The 18,591-nt window shown below is 34.3% G+C and overlaps 8 protein-coding genes across 8 annotated transcripts; 5 read left to right on the plus strand and 3 right to left on the minus strand.

The window, feature by feature from the left end:
* Nucleotides 1-57: 57 nt before the first annotated feature.
* Nucleotides 58-3,291, plus strand: NAEGRDRAFT_70904 (uncharacterized protein; the record flags this gene model as incomplete). The annotated part of the gene is made up of 4 exons (XM_002673843.1): nucleotides 58-423; nucleotides 456-2,633; nucleotides 2,678-2,811; nucleotides 2,853-3,291. 4 exons carry the CDS (start codon nucleotides 58-60, stop codon nucleotides 3,289-3,291), a joined length of 3,117 nt encoding a protein of 1,038 aa, XP_002673889.1.
* Nucleotides 3,292-3,696: 405 nt separating this feature from the next.
* Nucleotides 3,697-9,069, minus strand: NAEGRDRAFT_58858 (uncharacterized protein; the record flags this gene model as incomplete). Its single annotated transcript, XM_002673927.1, has 4 exons — nucleotides 3,697-5,921; nucleotides 6,106-6,903; nucleotides 7,309-7,518; nucleotides 8,031-9,069. The coding sequence occupies 4 exons, from the start codon at nucleotides 9,067-9,069 to the stop codon at nucleotides 3,697-3,699; spliced, it is 4,272 nt and encodes a 1,423-aa protein (XP_002673973.1).
* A 304-nt stretch (nucleotides 9,070-9,373) lies between these two features.
* Nucleotides 9,374-10,117, plus strand: NAEGRDRAFT_70908 (uncharacterized protein; the record flags this gene model as incomplete). The annotated part of the gene is made up of 1 exon (XM_002673844.1): nucleotides 9,374-10,117. One exon carries the CDS (start codon nucleotides 9,374-9,376, stop codon nucleotides 10,115-10,117), a length of 744 nt encoding a protein of 247 aa, XP_002673890.1.
* A 678-nt stretch (nucleotides 10,118-10,795) lies between these two features.
* NAEGRDRAFT_80771 (uncharacterized protein) lies at nucleotides 10,796-14,290 on the plus strand (the record flags this gene model as incomplete). Its single annotated transcript, XM_002673845.1, has 1 exon — nucleotides 10,796-14,290. The coding sequence occupies one exon, from the start codon at nucleotides 10,796-10,798 to the stop codon at nucleotides 14,288-14,290; it is 3,495 nt and encodes a 1,164-aa protein (XP_002673891.1).
* A 110-nt stretch (nucleotides 14,291-14,400) lies between these two features.
* NAEGRDRAFT_70910 (uncharacterized protein) lies at nucleotides 14,401-15,338 on the plus strand (the record flags this gene model as incomplete). The annotated part of the gene is made up of 3 exons (XM_002673846.1): nucleotides 14,401-14,634; nucleotides 14,682-14,925; nucleotides 14,971-15,338. The coding sequence occupies 3 exons, from the start codon at nucleotides 14,401-14,403 to the stop codon at nucleotides 15,336-15,338; spliced, it is 846 nt and encodes a 281-aa protein (XP_002673892.1).
* Nucleotides 15,323-16,190, minus strand: NAEGRDRAFT_80772 (uncharacterized protein; the record flags this gene model as incomplete). Its single annotated transcript, XM_002673928.1, has 1 exon — nucleotides 15,323-16,190. The coding sequence occupies one exon, from the start codon at nucleotides 16,188-16,190 to the stop codon at nucleotides 15,414-15,416; it is 777 nt and encodes a 258-aa protein (XP_002673974.1). The 3' UTR covers nucleotides 15,323-15,413.
* Nucleotides 16,191-16,361: 171 nt separating this feature from the next.
* On the minus strand, nucleotides 16,362-17,057 carry NAEGRDRAFT_70912 (CAP-GLY domain-containing protein; the record flags this gene model as incomplete). The annotated part of the gene is made up of 1 exon (XM_002673929.1): nucleotides 16,362-17,057. One exon carries the CDS (start codon nucleotides 17,055-17,057, stop codon nucleotides 16,362-16,364), a length of 696 nt encoding a protein of 231 aa, XP_002673975.1.
* Nucleotides 17,058-17,375: 318 nt separating this feature from the next.
* Nucleotides 17,376-18,551, plus strand: NAEGRDRAFT_70913 (uncharacterized protein; the record flags this gene model as incomplete). The annotated part of the gene is made up of 1 exon (XM_002673847.1): nucleotides 17,376-18,551. The coding sequence occupies one exon, from the start codon at nucleotides 17,376-17,378 to the stop codon at nucleotides 18,549-18,551; it is 1,176 nt and encodes a 391-aa protein (XP_002673893.1).
* Nucleotides 18,552-18,591: the final 40 nt, after the last annotated feature.

An 18,591-nucleotide genomic window follows, 5' to 3' on the forward strand; every position in this document is an offset into this window, starting at 1 on the left:
TTTATATCATCTCTCAATAATGGTACTGTTAAAACAATTGGAATAACTTTTGTAATAATGGCATCTGACAATAATTTTTGTGATTTCCACATGACAACACTGTATGATTCATTGATTAATTATGAATTATTCTTTGTAAAACATCAGGCTGTGGCAAATGTGGTTTTGTCCTGTCAAAAGACAAATGGAACTAATTTATTTGAGGAGAGAGCTGACATTTCACATTTATACTTTCAAAAGTTGGTATTCTATATGATTGTAATGAAGAGTTGCTCACCCATGTCCTTATCATTGATTCAAAGTCAATGGTCATCTGTAGGATTTTTTATTCAGTCATTTACAGAAAAGTCCAGTTGTTTAAACGAAACTCAACCTTCTATATTTGGAAATGTACTAATTGACAGCTCCCACATTTCAAATTCTGTAATATTTTTCAAATACTCTAATCTGATTAGGTTGAATTATGTTTCCATCATGGAGATTGTGCATTGTCTTTTAGTTTCTCTGAAAAATTACTCGCCACAAATATCCTATTCGATTCCACAGGAATGTTCTTCACTGAGAGAGTGAAACAACTACATTTCTCCAATTACCAAAGTATTGGTAGGACCTCAAGAACATACTTGACAGCATTTGGTAGAATTGTGATGAAAAACTCCATTTTCAGAGATTATGTCTATAACTTTCCATCACTCATTATTGAGAATGGAAATGTTGCTCAATTGAGTGAAATAGTTGCTTTATCCAATACTATTTGGGCTTCTTTTAGATATATTGATAATTTTTCTTTAAAGAATGTCAAAGTGACTGGAAATCAAATTGTGAATGTCAAAATGACATCTGATAGTCCAATAACAATTACTAATTGCAATCAGATTACAATTGCTGACTCTTTCTTCAACAAGAACGTTGGATACATTGGAGGGAGTATCCTAATTAATGAATATATCAATATTGACCTGTTTAACAACACCTTTACAAATTGTAAATCTTTTAAAAAAGGAGGAGCCCTCAATATTGAAAACTATCAACAATCATCACTCATTACTCAAAGTACTATCAATATCATGAGCAATACCTTTGAAAATAATTGGAGCTCAACTGTTGGAGGTGCCATTTCAATTTTAACAGCCAATCAACTCTATGTGAAAAATAACATTTTCAAAAGAAATGCTGCAAACTCTGCAGGTGGAGCATTTGCCATCACGACACATGTCATTAAAGGAGAGTTGGAATCGTACTTTGAAGATAACAGTGTCACTGGCTCATTTCATTCCTTGAATAATTCACAATACTCCTCTGATTCGAATCTTTATTTGATGGGAGCTGGTGGAGCTTGTTTGATTCTAAATATGCCGCAGTTTAGTTTTGTCATATCTAGATCTGTATTTGTGGGAAATGAGGCTGAGAAAGGAGGAGCTGTTGCATGTGGAGCTGACTCGTTGAAAACATCTAAACAGTTAGTTCAAGAATGCAAATTTAGTGAAAATAGAGCTTCCAAAATAGGAAATGCTATTTATTTTATTAGACCACAAAGTGTAAACGTAATTGATCAGGAAGTGAGTGGAGATCAAGAGTTATTCTCCTCAACTCCTACAGTTTTTGAAATTTTAGAAATGCAACCAAATATAGTATTCCCTGGACAATCAATTTCCTTAACAGTATATTTGGAGAATGTTTTTGGAAATGTTGTGAATGTCACTACTCAAAATATAATGTTCAGTGCTCAGGATGTTTTTGAAACTTTCCTTAGATATTCACCAAACAGTAATTCCTCATTATTATTTACTCCCTATGCCAAAACAAGTAATGTCAAAGATTCTGTTCAGAATTTAACACTTTACTCTGAAGATGGTCGATTGAGTAGAGTTTTATCCTTCACACTAACTGATTGTCCTTCGGGGTTTATCATGGAAAAGACAGTTTTCAACTCATTGTTGGTATACGAATGTAAAATTGACACTCGACTGAATGTCAAGTTACTAATTGGTCTCATTGTTCCTCTTGGACTCATTGTCTTGGTGATTGGTATCATAATCGGCTTGCTGACCTTCTTAATTATCAGATTTGTCTTTGCACAATTGAAAATGTTAAGAGAAAAACAAAAAGCAGAAAAAAGTTTGGAAATGCGAATAATTGACAAGAAGGTCATTTTCAATTCTTTTGAAAATACATCACATAATGATTTATCAATTCCATTAATTGATGATTCAGCTGAAAAGGAAAAGAAACCATCTTTTATTATTCCAATAGAAAGTATTGAAATTATTCGAAAGCTGGCTGAAGGTGGTTTGGGAATTATTTATCTTGGTAAATTGTGGAAGAAAATTAACATTGCCATCAAATTATTGAAATCAGACGAGCAAGATGATGAATTTGAACAGGAAGTTTCACTTCTGAGCTCTTTAAGACATGACAATATTGTGACATTTTATGGAATTTGTGTCACTGATCAAGGAAAGTACATGATAACAGAGTTTGTGGAGAAGGGATCGCTCGATAGGACTCTATACAAGGCAAGAATAGGTGAAATTGATTTGTCTCTCCATCAAAAGATTTCCATTCTCATAGCTACAGCCAAGGGAATCGAATATCTTCATTCATTAACCCCAGTAGTTGTGCATCGTGATTTGGTAAGTTTCTTAATTACAGTGGAATAATTAGTAATTGTCAACAGAAACCTGGAAATATCCTACTAGACGATAAGAATATTGCCAAGATTTGTGATTTTGGCTTGTCAAGAGTTGTGTCAACCACAACAATGCAAAGTGTCATGACTACCAATTTGGGAACTTTATTCTATTGTCCAAGGTATGTTGTTTTTTGTTAACATTTGTTGACATTTTTGAAAGTGAGGTGATTGAGGGACCAACTGAAACAAATTTGGCCTCTAAACAAACAGCTACAAAGATAGATGTCTATAGTTTTGCAATTATCATGTGGGAAGTTTTTTTCGAGCTGGTTCCTTACTCTACAAATGTCGAAAAATTGATTCCACAATTTGAAATTTCCAAGCAAGAGGAAGAAGCTCTCAAAATTAATGGTTTCAACATTCCATATTATGTAGTGAAGGGTGTGAGACCATTTATTCCTTTCAAAACTGATGAGCAAATACGAAAGTGGCTGGAACTCTACATGCCAAACGAATTGAAAAATTCAGAAATTATTCTAATTGTTAAGACTTATTTCACAATAATGAAACAAGCATGGTCTCACAATGCCACAAAAAGACCTACCATCGATTCAGTTCGATCAGAATTGGAACAATTGGAAGAATTGTTAAGAATCTAATTTCAGAAAATTATTAAATTAATGTAAATTCAGACAATGGAGGGAATATTTAACTTGGTTGCCTTTTATAAAAAGCGAGCCTCTCTTGAAATAAACTCTCCTCTGAAATATCAGAATTATTCAGATCAAAAACATTCATTTTGTCCATTCCACATTGTTTGAAATACACTCGAAATTCCACTTCCAATTTTTCTTACTAGATTATTCATACCAATCTGATCGAGTGAAATATAGAGTGATTCATCGACATGGCTTACAGAAGGATCTGTCAATTTGGTTGAGTCAATTTCTAATAGTTTTTCACTCAATCCCTCAAAATATCATTCCACTCGAACAGTGGTTGGAGAAGGGTTTTTCAATATTATGGTGGATAATTTCCATATTAGATGAATTGAGGTCTATGTTTTATAATTTCATTTCAAAAGGAGAGGTTGTTGGATAGGCTACTCCAATATTATTAGGAGTGGTTCTCGAGTTGTATAATAAAATATTCATTTCTTCCCTGCTTGAGAGAAGAAGTGACTTGATTTCTTCCAGCTCTTGCCTGATAAAGCCAGATTGTCTTTGGTGTTCCTCATTTATGTGTGCAGAGGCTGTTGCAGCAGAACCTTTGTATTTGGAGGAGAACGTCTCTTTGAATCGCTGGTATTTTTGATTGGATTGATAATTTTTTTCATCAAGATATCTAGTATCAGGAATGTAAGGTTTAAAGTTGATTTTTTCCTTGATGCTTGGCCTTTCAGTTTCGGTTGACTTTGCGATGAACAATGGTTTGGAAGATGCCTCTGTTTGTGTTTTTGATGAATAACTGGTAGTAGAGTTGGAGGAAGTTGGGGGTGTTCTTGAAATATTGGATGGTGGTGGAATGTTTGATCTTGGAAATGATGAAAAGGAAGAAAGAGGTCGTTGAGGAAAAGCTTGAGCATATGGATTTCTAAAGTACGCAAGAGGTGGTGGATAATAAGGAACAAAGTTGGGAGAGTAAAAGTTACAATTACAATGATCACAACACAAGTTGCTGTGAGCTTGTGGAGGAATATTTCCATTATTGGTGCCCTGATAATTGGTGTTGAAAACTTGGGAATGGTAAGCTGTTTGAGTTGCATATGTTCTCGAATCTTTTGTGAGATCATCAGTCCCAATAGATATACTCTGGACATCCTTTGGCAGAGGAGGTTTTTCTCTCTCAATAGTAATTATTCTATTCGATTCCCTATTATCTTTGGAAGGAAGATCCAATTCAGTTTCGTGAACAATTTCTATTTTTCTTTCTGTTCTAATTGGAATCTCGATAACTCTTTCCATATTTCGTTCAACTATTGGTTCCGATATCATCTGCTCTGCTTTCTTAATGATAGGTTTTGGCTCTTTTTCAGGAATTATTGTCTCTTTCGAGATCTCTTTTTGTTTAGGCAATGGCTCTTCCTCAACTTGTTTTGAGCTTGTTGTTGGAGATGGTGTTCTTGAAGCAGGTATAACAGTCTCTGCGTTTTGTGGCTTTTGCAAAGATACGACTTTAACTGGTTCCTTTTCCACTTGCTTTTGAACTGCAACTTGTTCTGATTTCTTCGGTTCTGGCTTTTTAATTGGTTTTTCTGGTTCAGGTTTCTTAATAGGCTCTGCGGCTGGTTTTGGTTTTGAGGTAGTTGGAATGGTTATTGGTTTTTGTGGTTCCTTCTTTGGAGGAGGCTTCACCTCCTCTTCTTCATCATCAAAGTCATCGAAACTGTCATTGCTGTTATCTAAAAAGTTATCTTCAAACGATTCATTATCATCAAAATCACTGAATTCATCCTCGTCCTTCTTGTGTGTATGGGAGGGTTTGTGGTGATGATCCTCATCGTCCTCAATCTCCTCTTCAAAATCATCAAATGAACTTTCCTGTGTAGAGTTGTGACCATTATCGTTTTCTTCAATTATTTCCTCATCTCCAAAATCTGAAAAGTCATCCTCACTAAAATTTTCTTCCTCACTCATTACAAAATCCTCTTGAACAACTCGAGCAGGTTCTCTGTAGAGTGGTTTTGGTTTTACTGGCTCTGGTTTTTTAATTGGTTGTTGAGCTACAGCTGGTGACTTAGCATGTGTGCCAACGGGATTTGGAGAGGGTGTCTTCTTGGGCTGTTCTTTGACTGGTGGTTGCTTTTTCACCACAACTACAGAAGGGGAAGGATCTTCTCCTCCCTCCTCATCTGAAAAATCAGAAAACTCATCAAGTGTCTTTACATTAAACGAATCATTCTCACTGGATGAAGCATACTCGGTCTCTATAACTTGTTTCTTATTTACATTTGTTGGCTTAGTGTTTTTTTGATGATTATTATTTGAAATTGTCGGTTTGTTAGTAACAACTGGTTTCGGAAGTTCGTCCTCATCCTCATCATAATTTAATTTTACAGATTTTTGTGATCGTTGAGAGCTAGAAAGAGTTGGTGAAGGATTGGTTGGAGTAGGTGTTCGTGAAGCAATTCCAAACATTGAATTTACTTTCTGAAACATGTTTCCGAAGTTTGATGTTGAAGAGCCGTGAGAGGCATGCGATCCATTCGAAGACGAAGAATGTGATCGTCTCATCATTGCATACGGATCATTTCCAATAATCGAACCAGATGAGTAGGCATCAAATGAGGCTGCAACTGGTTGAGGCTTTTTTTTCATTTTTTTTTGGCGCCAAACACCTTACATTTCGATAACTTTTATAACTGTTTTATTGAGAGGGAAATTATTTCTTATGTTTTCCAATGGAAAATACAGTGATAGATACAATAACAATGAGACATCCAATAATACTGACCAAGTTATCAATCCACTCACCAAGTATAACACTTGACAATAAGAGACCAATAACAATACGAATTGGAAATAGAATTCCATAACTGCCTCCACCAATTTCCTTTGCACAAATGACCTCACCTACTGCAGCAACCAATCGATTCATTACAATGAACCAAACAAAAAATACCCATCTGACCCAATCCCAATTTGCAAAAATATTCCAATCCTCCAAAATAAACATTGGGATAATTGGCCATAAAACCAAAAGATACTTTTGAATATAGAAAAGATCTTCTGGTGAAACTTCTGGAGGGACATACTCTTCCTGTTTGGCAGTAGTTGCTTCTGAACCTTGAAGGAGAGGTGTCTCAATGGAACCGTGTTCATATGATTCGTTTGAATGATTTGAGATATTGTCTCTATCATCGATTGGTTGAGTTTCTGGTTCCTCTTCATTATCGAAAATTCCACTATTAAGGGCAGCACTGGATTGAGTTTCAGCAATCATAATATGCTCACGTGCATTTGATTCTTCAGGTGAAACAAATTGTCTTTCATCATTTTCATCGCCCTCCTTTTTCTCATTTGATAATCTGGTTGGGGACAATCTATTAACAGTATTCATCTTCATAGAGAAGAAGAAACTAGAAATAAGGGCAATAATCATTCCGATAAAATCATTTGGCCAATTGAATCCAGAACCAATCTTTGACAAGTCTGGAAACCATTTCCAACTATATTGAATTGGATTTCCATTTTCATCCTCAGTTGCTCTTGTTGTTGAAGCCAAAATAATAATTACAGCACCAGTTACAGTAAAAATACAAGATATTAAATCTAACCAAGAGAATTTCTCAGTCTGATATTGCATGTGTAAGAATTAACAAATTGCATGACAAATTCAAAAACATACCTTGAATATAAAAATACCCATAAAATAGATAATGAAAGGAGAACTCAACAAAATCAATTGGGTATAAGTAGATGTGGTATAATAGGTGGCAATTTCTCTCAAACTCGAACCAGCAACAATTGATAATTGATACAAACACATCATGGCAATGAATGATTTGTGCTTCCACAATAATCTGAAAAAACCACCTCCCTCATGTATAACTGTTCTTGCCCTACGAAAAACACTTGGCCTAGCATACTTGTACATCATTCTCGGAGTGTACAAAATCAAAGCACCAAGATTTGATAAACACAACAAGGTAAAAGGAGTAATTGAAAACTTTTTACCTCCATAGTGTTGTAAATATCTCGAAATCACTTGATTAGTTGCCATGATCAAGTGAACTAAAAGTGCCAATAGCCAAAAAAATAAAAACCAAAACGAATATGTTCTGGTTGACCACCATGTTCCGGTCGGTGCTACTGCCTGCTTCTTCTCATCTAGAACATCATCGTGTGGCACAACAGTATGATGATCATCGTTAATTTGCTGATAATCTGTGGCAGCAGAGGTTCCTGTCATTTTCTTTTAATGTAATGTCTGACAATGTGCTGTTTTTGTTATGGCATTTGAAATGAAACAAAATATTGGAAATTCCAAGACGGGAATTTTAAAGCGGGAATTTCCAAGTCTTATTTTCTGAAATTCCAGGAGTTCACGATAGTGGACAAGAAAGAAATAGGTATTAAGTGATTCGACATAAAATGATTGCAATAATGTCGTCCTACTATGTCTATTGAACAGATGAGGATGGATTATTCACAAGGGCAAAGTCGTGCTTGCATAAATTTCGAAGCATTACAATCGAATCGACTTCTTCTTGTTGAGATGAAACAGAATCCTTGGAAGGTATGTGGAGCTCTCGAAAGAATATACTTTTCTCTCTCACATTTACATTTAGGATTATACTTGGCTAGCTCTCTACAATTATTGATGAATGGGAAATATTCAGCAGCACACCTTCTTCCATTTCTTGAGCAACAAGTGGTACAACTTTCACCTTGCTTACAATGAATAGCTTTGAAAGAGTGTAAGGCAGAGAGGGAAATGTTTGATGATGCTGGTGCGAAATGTTCCTCAATTATATCAAGTGCTGGTTCCGTCTTCATTTGTCTAACCTCATTTTCACATGGGCTAAACATGGAATGTGGACATTTATCCATCTCAAATGAAAACATGAGCTTGGAATGAATTTGAGCTTCAAAACATTGGGGAAAGTCCAAATCGTTTTGAGTTCCAGGTCTGGTATTTCCAACTGAGGAAACTACTCCAATATGTTTCATTAATTGTAAACGATAGGTAAAGAATTTTCTCTCCTTGTAATAATTCTCTCCCATTTGATCGTGTTGATTCCAAAATTCCTCCAATAACCAATCAATAGGAGTAGCTCTTCCTGAATGTCTCTTTAAAAACTCAGTTGTGGCCAATAAATCTCTTCCTTTCAATATGACTCCATTCAAACCAAATGAAACTCTCACTCCAGCCCATTTTCTCTTTTCCATTTCTGTCAAAATGTAGGAAAGGTGATAGGCAGAATTGGGACAAAACACAAAATCATCCTCCATCAACATGACATAATCATTCAAATATTTCATCTTGACAAGATTAATAATTGAGTAAAAATCATTCAAATGTTGTTTCTTTTTCTGTGGTAGTAAAACACTTGTGAATACAGACTCAGTTTCCATTTGATCGACAATTTCAATCCTACTCCTTCCATTCCTCAAACTTTCCAAACTTGGTCTATTATTCACACCCTTCACATTCAACAGTACAATACATGGCTTGAAAAACTCTCCCTCCAAATCCAAAATACTATCCAATGTCTGTTTCAAATAGAGAAATGGACTTTTCAAGCTGGCTCTAGGAGCAGTCATGATGAGAAATCGCATCGAGCATTCATTCGTATTGGTTGATGAATGTTGTTGATTATTAATTGGTAGTGATGATGATGGTTGTGAAGTGGCAGATTTATTGCCACGAAAGGAGAAAAAGATGAGCAAGATGATGATTATTGCACAGACAATTAAAATAATTTTTCCTCTCATGGTTCGATAGAAACCTCCGAACTGTGACATGAATTGTGTTAATTGTTTGTTTAACATTTTTTTTAATTGTTGAATAAAAATAAATTTAATATTTTAATATTGAGTGTAATTTCAAAATATCTTTGGATAGAACGAATTCTAGAATGTCGATAGTAGAAAACAAACGAATGCTAATTCATGGATGCAATACTTGATATCCAATTTAATACATGAAATCAATTTTGTAAACTTTCAAAAGAGGTAATCATGTTAATCAGTAAACATTCTACATTTGAATCAGACCAAAAAAACTTTTTAAAAAACAATGAATAGTCTTGGCACCACACCCTACATTTCCACAACAGAGAGGGAAAACAAGGATGTTAACTATCAAAATCTCGAAACCAGTCAACCACAATCTATCGATTCAAGTCTTTACAATAGAGGAGATCAGGATGTATTCTCATTGAGTCAGTTGAAACATGTTGCTCCTTCCTCAAACATTTCTGGAATGGCAGAACCAAGTCCCCTCACTAACAGTAGTCAATCAAGTGGTTTTTTCAATGGAGAAGAAACTAAACCACTGTTGTCTGACTATACCAAACCAGAGGCCGAACAAAAACCATTCCAATCTTCCACATTTGAATCTCCAACATCATTCAAGAGTGATCCTCCAGAAATCAAAGATGATAAAGGTGAAAGCACATCCAATTACTTGTCATCAAATCCTACCTTTGATAAGGTTGACATCACTCCACCCAAAATTTCTGAAGATACTGTTATTAGTTCTACCAATGACAAGAACAAGGACTATGGCACTAATATAGCCTCCTCATCTATTGCTTACAAACCAAGTACAACACCAAGCAAGGACACCTCACAAGTTGTTGCCACAGGAGAAGGAGCCACCAAAACTTTAAAGCAAGTAGGCCACATTATTCAAAGCCAAGCACAAACAATGGCTACTTCTATCAGAAACAATGTAAATAGTGATAATATTCTCAACATTCTTATTAATAGCTTCCTTGTAATTGTAATTGCTGTCTTGTTGTACTTTGGAATATGGTGAATAAATATATTGTAATGATTATTCAACATTCCAAATAATTGGTGGCAAGTATTAGTTCGATAACAATTTGTCTATGCTCTTCGTTTTCTGGATTTAATTCCTTGAGTGGATTGAACTTGCCCATGAATTCTCCCTTGATCGATTTTTGTACCCTGTCGATAATAATATTATGATTATTTAAATAATTGTTTTAGTGATATAATAATTATTATTATTTAGTGATGAACAATACCTACAAGAATTGACAAATAATTTCCAAAACATCTGTAGAAATATCACTCAATCTAATACTATTCGATGTCATGTAATCTCCCGATAAATATTGAAGTAAATATTTAGATTGGCTTGCAGCCTTCTTGGAAATTTTAAACTCGAAATTTTCAGCGCTGACCAGAGTGATGTACTCCTTGTCGGAGAAGTTATTGACTGAAGTTTCTTCTGCTTGCATTTTAATTGAAATTTAATTTTTTAATTAATATTAATGTAATTTTTTCAGCTGCTAAAGAATAATATGAAGCCAACATTCTCAACCAATGATGTCTTCTCCAATAAATCAGTACTTTCATGGAGGTTGATTTGAACTAATATTAATATTCTCAAAATTAATATCACCATTAAGCTGATCAAGTGACCACTGTGATGACGAAGAATAAATATTTATTATTGTCTTACAAAAAAATGTACTCGCAAGGCTTTGGAGGAGGTGAGTTGAGAGAAAGGCAAAATATTGCTTCATCTTCATCAGGTATTGCTCCTCATCTTCAAAATAGTGGATTTGATGATGTAAATTTATTTGATCATCGTACCAATGCCGGATCTAATTATTCAGCAACTTATCAACAAGATTATCAACAACAACAACAATATACTCAACAACAACAAATTCACACCTTTATGAATGAAAAGTTTCAAAACGGATCTTTCCTCTACAATAAGAGAATTGTTCCAATCTTGTTTTTAAGTATGATCCCTGTTTTTGCTTTGGCTGGTAAATACAGTCTTTTCATTCTTACAATGGGCTTGATCGCCATGTATACCTTGGATTTCCTTGAACAAAAGGCTTATGCTTTCTTGATTTTCTGGGTTTCAATGTGTTTATTCTGGGCTAGTATTTATACCACAAGCATCTCTTTGCTTTTTGTATCTGTTTTCAACATATTTATATTACTTAATGGAAGTTTATTTGTTCTAGTTCTTGGTTTTTGGGCATCACTTCAATCGGAATGGTTCAAGACATTCTCCCATGATTTAGTTTTCCTTGCTGAAAGACTTGTCTTTGCTGGATTACCAATTATTAGTATTCCTTTGGTTATTTCAATGGTGGTTGGTCTTGTTGGTATTGGTAATGCACCATTCTATTTGGTTGGCGTTTTGTGTGTCTATGTACACTTGTTTGGAAAGAGAGAAGTTTCATCTTTCTGCAAGACTAGATATATTCAAAATCCACTTGAATCAAGAATTTTGATTGCTTTACTTTTCCTTCTTCCTCCAATTTTCCACGGTGTAGTCTATCATAATGTTATCTTTGATGATTTCTTAACAAGCACTTACTCTATGAACGCCTATGTTGCTCTTTCTGTGCTTTTTATTTCATCTGATCCAGCTGCTTATTTATGGGCTTTCACTGATGCCTCTAATGAAATTTCTGTTACTCAAACAAAGAAGGGAATCAACTTGAAGACTGAAAGCCAAAACAGCTTTAGATATATTGTTCAACTCGTTTCAATTGTTTTGCTTAACATTTGGGTTGAATTTAAAGTTGTTTTACCTAGATATCACCACCTTATTCCACTTTCCAGCCCATGGGACACTATCTTTGTTTTCCTTGTTTTGAACGGTTTGGCTAACTTTATTCTTTTATTGATCTATAACCAAAATTTTGTTGGTGGAAATAATAATAGTAGTGTATCAAGAACAGCCCTTTCCCTTTTCATGATTGGATCTTCATTCTTTGGTGGTATTATTATTGGACTTCCATTTTATTTGATTCCTTTACCAGTTATTGGATTGTACTTTGCTGCTGGTTACTTGTTTACCAGAAAGTTGTACCAATATTTCATTTTCGTTGGATCAGTCTTTATTTGTGCTGTTTGGTTTGTTGTGCACCACTTCTGGTTCTTGAACTTTGAATTTATTTGTTCATTCTTGCCATTCGATTGGTCACTTAGAATGAGCCATGCTACTGTCTTGATGGTTTTATTTGGAGCAGCATCCTTGCTTACAGTTCCATTCATTCTTCCAGACAAGTCTGATTCCAAGAATATTGGTTCAGGTACTAACAAGGTTGATTACTCACTTTCTCGTAACATTGCCCTCGTTGTCCAAGTTTTATTGTTGGCTTTACTTGAACAATTACTCTATGAACAACCTGAAGGTTTCTACTCACCAACTCTTATCATGTTGACAACAGGTATTGGTATTGTTTTCTCAAAGAGACTTTATGAACTCAAACTTATTTCCATTGATGTGGTTTCATTCTTGGTTGCCCTTTACATTTCAAAGATGGCCATCATGCTTACTCAAGATGGTGTTCATGGTACTTTCATCTCTGCATTCTTTACTACTGTTGCTATGACCAGAATTTACTTTGCCTCATTGACTGGTGATAGTGAAAAGATGTTTAAGGAATCTGCTGTTTGCAAATTCTACATTTTGGCTTGTGGTATCACATTGTATCTCACTCGTCACGTCTTGCTTAGAACCCTTGTTACAAGCTTTATTGATAGTAGATTCTATGATATGAATGAGGCTCACTTGTTTGGCTTCTTCTGTTTGGCTTGGGGTGTTGCTATTTTGCCACTTTCTATTAACTTTATGAGACATAGCTCATTTGTTAAGCGTTTCACCGTTTTCCTCATCCTTATTGGTTTGGTTATTTCTATCCTCCAACCAAGTGTTGCTTTCTTCTCATTCAGTGACATTTCTAGTACATCTTTGACTGGAACTGCTGGTATTGCTGGTGACTTTGCTTCTCTTGGAAGTATCTCTGAGTCCATTTCCGATTATGTTCCATGGGTTGTTATCATTACTGTCATTATTTTGTTCAGTTTAGATATTATTTCACTTGGAGAAAAATCTAATCCAATGGTTAGAATTATTTTCTTTGCTTTGGTTGCTATTGGATTTTCTATTAGTTACTCTGGACTCTATCTCTATTATACTAGAATTTGGACACATGTCTTTGTTCTTATTACATTGGTAATTGCATCCTTGGTAATTTATTCTACACATTTCCCAATCAATCACTCATACAAGGCATCATTGACTCTCTTTGCCATGTTTATTATTTCACTCCCAATTACCTACTTGGCTATCACTATTGACGAAGAATCATTGAAGCAAAAGAACTCTTTCCTCAGTAAGGAAGGTCTTCATCCAAGCACATACACCTTTGTTATCAGTGAGCTCACAAAGAGCGCTAGAATTGCTGTTTTAGGTCTTCATTGTGCTTTGAGTGCTCTCATTGCTATTTTGATCAAATTCAAGCTTATTGGATATCCACTCATTAGAGTTAGAAAGTCCAACAAGGTATTGAATGTTGTCACTGAAGGTAATAACGAATTTGCTACTCAAACCATTGATCCATATCTTTCTGTTCCTGGTTCTGATGAATTATCAGTTGTTAACAATGGTGCTGCTGTAACCTGTTTTGTTTTGTGCATTACCCTCACAACTTGGTTGAACCCAGATAGATATGAAGCTTACTTGCTCTTCTGTTGTATCTTCTTATTATTGAATAGAGATAGTTTATACTTGTCTGAATTCAAGGATAGTTTCAGATTCATCTTTGTCTTGTTGGCTATGGAAGTGTGTATGGCCATGTTCTTCATGATTGATACCATTCTCTTCTTTAGTACTTCTGCCACCTCAAGCACTATTACATTTGATACAATGATTTCACAATACTCTCTCAAGTTCCTCCTTTTGATTCTTACTTTACCAAGTCACACCCTCTTTGTGAGATTCTTATTGAGATTGAACAAGCCAAACTTGAAGCCAATTTTGATTTCCCTTCCTTTCAGTATCTTGTCAGCTGTTTTGACAGTCATGTTTTCATTGTATTTGGATAGCTTCTATAGTTTAATTTATATTACTATCAGTGCTGTTGGTGCCTCAATACTGCAAGCCATGATTTCAGCTCAATATGTCAGAGAACAAATTATCCTTCTTTAATTGTATTTCAATATAAAAAATTATTATTAAATTATTTCAATCAAAATCTTCTTCTTATCAACTTGATATTTCCAAATTGATTAATTTGACTGAAAATCAAATATTAAAAAATGCTTGAAGAAACATTTAAAAATCTCGTACTTTGGAAGAATTACATTTCGCAACAAGTAGTATCAAGCCAACCAGCTACTTTTATGAATAACAAAATTTATAAACCTTACATTCAACCACTTTATACTGAACACATTGAAAAGAAAATATCACCCGAATTAATACACAATGCAAAAATTGCAGCTTGTACTTTATTACTTTACGGAATCGGAAGAAGAATTTACAAATCAGGAGTATGTTTTAATTAACAATATTTGGAGTAAATTGGAATTTTAAATAGTTTATGAGGATTAAATCTAATGCCAAGCTAACGGAAAGGGATTTTTCAATTCAAAGAAAACTAATTGGAAGAGTACCACATGTTGGTGATAGTGATAATTTCAGAATTATTCATTTTCCACCATTTTTGAGTCCAATATATTCTCTTTTACCAATGCAGAAAAAGATGAAGCTTAGTGAGGAAACTATCCATGTGAGAATTGCTGGTATTGATGCTCCTGAATGTGCTCATTTTGGAATGCCAGGTTAGTAGTATTGGTATATTTTGAGATAATTTAATCCTTCTTCAGGTCAACCTTATGGAGAACATGTGAAAAAGTGGCTCACTGAATTTTTAAAGAATGAAAAAGTCAATGTCTACTTGTTGAGAAATGATCAGTATGGAAGAGCTGTTTGTTCTGTCTATGTCAGAAAATGGTGGTACTATTTATGGTTGAAGAGATTGAATTTAAGTGAATACATGTTAAAGAAGGGATATGCAGTTTGTTACGAGGGTGAAGGTGAAGTTTATGTGGAAGGATCCAAAAATAAGAACAAATCTTACAAAAATTATTACAAATCATTGGAAGAGAAGGCCAGGAAAGCTAAAAAGGGAATGTGGGCCAAAGCAAGTACAAGTGAATCACCAAGAGATTACAAGAGGAGAATGAAATCTTAATTTTATAATACAATATGTTTCAAAGAGTGTTGAGAACCATTTTCCATAGTTTTCTGTATATTCTATTTGAATGAGTTATTTGAAAGCTTCATCAGGAATTAAAAAGTCTTTTGAACTCATCATTTCATACTTTTTGAGGAATCTTTGGAATCGTTCAGCCAAATGAGTCTTCTTTTCAAAGGCAGCAAATTGTTCTTGATGTACATAGTACGAGAATGCAAATATTCTGTAAATTCTTCTACATAAAATCCTAATTTCCTTCATTGACTTTTTGGAAATATCATTTCTTGATGGAAATAATTTTGTATCATTTAGCACTCCAGTAGATTGTGTATGAATATGGACCATATAGTCAATAGCAGGAACATTTTCCGGAGGAGTAAAAACTGGACACAAATACATTAATTCCTCACTCTCGTTAACATTGAGCATATTTGATGAAATTTTCATTTCTGGTTGTGTTTCTTTTGTACAAACATCCTTGTGAGCAAGAATAAACAAATTGATCTCCAACAAAAATTGTCTCATATGTTCATATATCCAAACGTTTTTATCAATGGAAGCTGATGATTGTTCTGATGATCCATTTTCATCTCCGTTTCCTTCATCATCAACCTTTCCGAATTTTGGAATGGAAATTAATCTTTTTACTTTTTTACAGCTTTTTCTAATTTGTTTTTGTATAATTTCTTGAACAATAAACGGATTATCAAAATCCTCTTGCATTGTTGTATCGTCAGCGGATGATGATGATGATTTAGATTCCCAGCCAAAGAGTTCCTTCTTTTTAGTGCCGGGACGATTACGTCTACCACTAACAGCAGTTGTGATTCCGTTATTGTTGTTGCTCATATTTTTTGTTGTGATTGATGAAATTCAAGTACGTCCTCATTATCATTAAGAATTAAAAAATCGCGCCAACCAATTTTTTCATCTCTCAAGCCTTAGCGTTTTACAGCTTGAGATAGAAACTGAAAAAGAATTTTACGAAAGAAATGGACCTGATTTATTTAGATACTCAGGCTAGTATTCTTCAAAATCAAAACTTTCTTCTGGATAATCTCCCACATTGATATGATCTGGTCTAATAAAGATGCCGTGCTTTTGAGGGCAAGTGAAATATTTCTTCTTATTGACAGAACCATCATTGGTGCCGAGTGGTTCATCCAATTGAACTCCCACCCAATAACCTTTATCAAATTGTACCTTTCCAACAAATTTAACTGTTCCTCTCATTTTCGATTCTTTCAATTCACATCTATTTTCCTTTTCAATTCCTTCTATTATTGAGGGCGAGCTATATTTTTCTTCTTCAGCAGAGAGTGGCTTTGTAGTTTTGGAAACAAATGGATCAATATTCTTTTTCTTCCACTTTCTGAATGTATCATCTCTTTTATCATAATCTTCCTCACTAATCACATATTTTTCAACTTCCTCATCCTCATATGAAATCTTATTATTAGGATCAGTATCAATGACGTGAATTCTCATTCTATCCCTCTGAATACCATATTCAAACAATGTCTTTCCGTCACTCAAACTGGATACTGTTGGTACTGTGTCTTCTTCCTTTGAAAATAATTGTAAATTCATAAATTGAGGTTCTGTTCCGACAATCGGATACAACTTTTTCTTCAACTCTTCCACTGTAATACCCTCATCAAATTGCTTTTCTGTTCTCAACTCCATTGTTGAGTGAGTGATAATTAACCAAACCATTTTTCTTTTGTTGTATTTCTTAAAGAATTGTGTTACCTAGATTGGGTGGTGTTATTTTTTTTAATCTTATTTTAAAATTAGATTTTTTAGAACAATGGCTGAATACAATATATTAAGAAAATTGGCGGGAACAAGATGTTCCTTACATACAAATTTGAAAGCCATTTCGGTAATTCTTCTACCGAGGTGCTTACAATAAAAAAGTTTTCAAAATTAGTAACTTGTGAAATTACTCCTTGCCACAGTAAACTTAGCAATCATTGTCAATTTAAAATATCAGTTGAAGCTTTTTTCAGTTTGTTTACAAAATCAAAAAAAATGTCTCAACAACTAATCTCGCTCCCAGCCAGTCAAACAAAATTCTCTTCCGATCTCTTTGGTGAATTGCTAACAACATTATCCGGTAACAATCTTGTATTTTCTCCCTTGTCTATTTTTATGGCTCTTTTAATGACACTCGGAGGAGCTGATGGAGAAACGTTGACTGTGATGAAGAAGGCTCTTCATATTGCAATCAATAATACTGATATAAAGAGATGGAGAGAAAATACAATGAAGGGATATGTGAAAGATACAATGTCTCTTGTCAAGAATAATCCTGATATGATTTCAATGGCTAATAGAATTTTCTTGGAACAATCGTCTATGATATTGGAAGATTATAAGAGCTGGGTCGAAAATACTTTTGAAGTTTCTGTTCAATTGAGTAATTTTGTTGGAAATTCGAATGAAGAAAGGTTGAAAATCAATGAGTGGGTTGAAAAACAAACTAACAATCTGGTCAAAAACTTGTTGTCTAGTTCTAGTATTGATTCATCAACTGTGATTGTGTTGGTGAATTGTATATATTTCCTTGGAAAATGGAAAACCACTTTCAATGTGTCTGAAACTCTTTCAAATCAAGTTTTTAGAACAGTTAATGGAGACACTAATTCAGCAACATTAATGAATATGCGAAATAAGCAAATATTATATGGAGAGAATTCACAAGTTAAATATGTTAATCTTCCTTATGAAAATCCTGGATATTCCATGTACTTTGTCATGTCCTCTGATGATGCTACCATTTCAGATAGCACGGAAAAAGAAACTGAGAAATGGCTGTCAGAACAATTGAAAAACAATTCCCTAAAACAAGTTCTTCCTACACTCGAGAAAAAACTCAATCATCTTACAATTCCAAAATTTGAAATTGAATATGACATCTCACTGAAAGATATCTTATCGAAACAACCATTTGATATGAGTGTTGCTTTTTCAGCACATTGTGATTTGAGTAACATGATTGGAAATTCTATTCAAATATCAGATGTAATTCACAAGTCAGTAATAAGAGTATCAGAGCAAGGAACAGAAGCTGCAGCAGCCACTGCTGTTATTGGTACAAGGAAAAGCAAACCAAGAATTTACAACTTTGTGGCAGATAGACCATTTATTTTTGTGATAGCTCACGAAGATACAATACTATTCATGGGAAAGGTCAATAAATTGTAATGCTTCTACATTTAATAGTCATAAAAGTAAGCTTTTGATT

Source organism: Naegleria gruberi (assembly GCF_000004985.1).
Source record: "Naegleria gruberi genomic scaffold NAEGRscaffold_43, whole genome shotgun sequence".
Classification (NCBI taxonomy): domain Eukaryota; phylum Heterolobosea; class Eutetramitea; order Acrasida; family Naegleriidae; genus Naegleria; species Naegleria gruberi.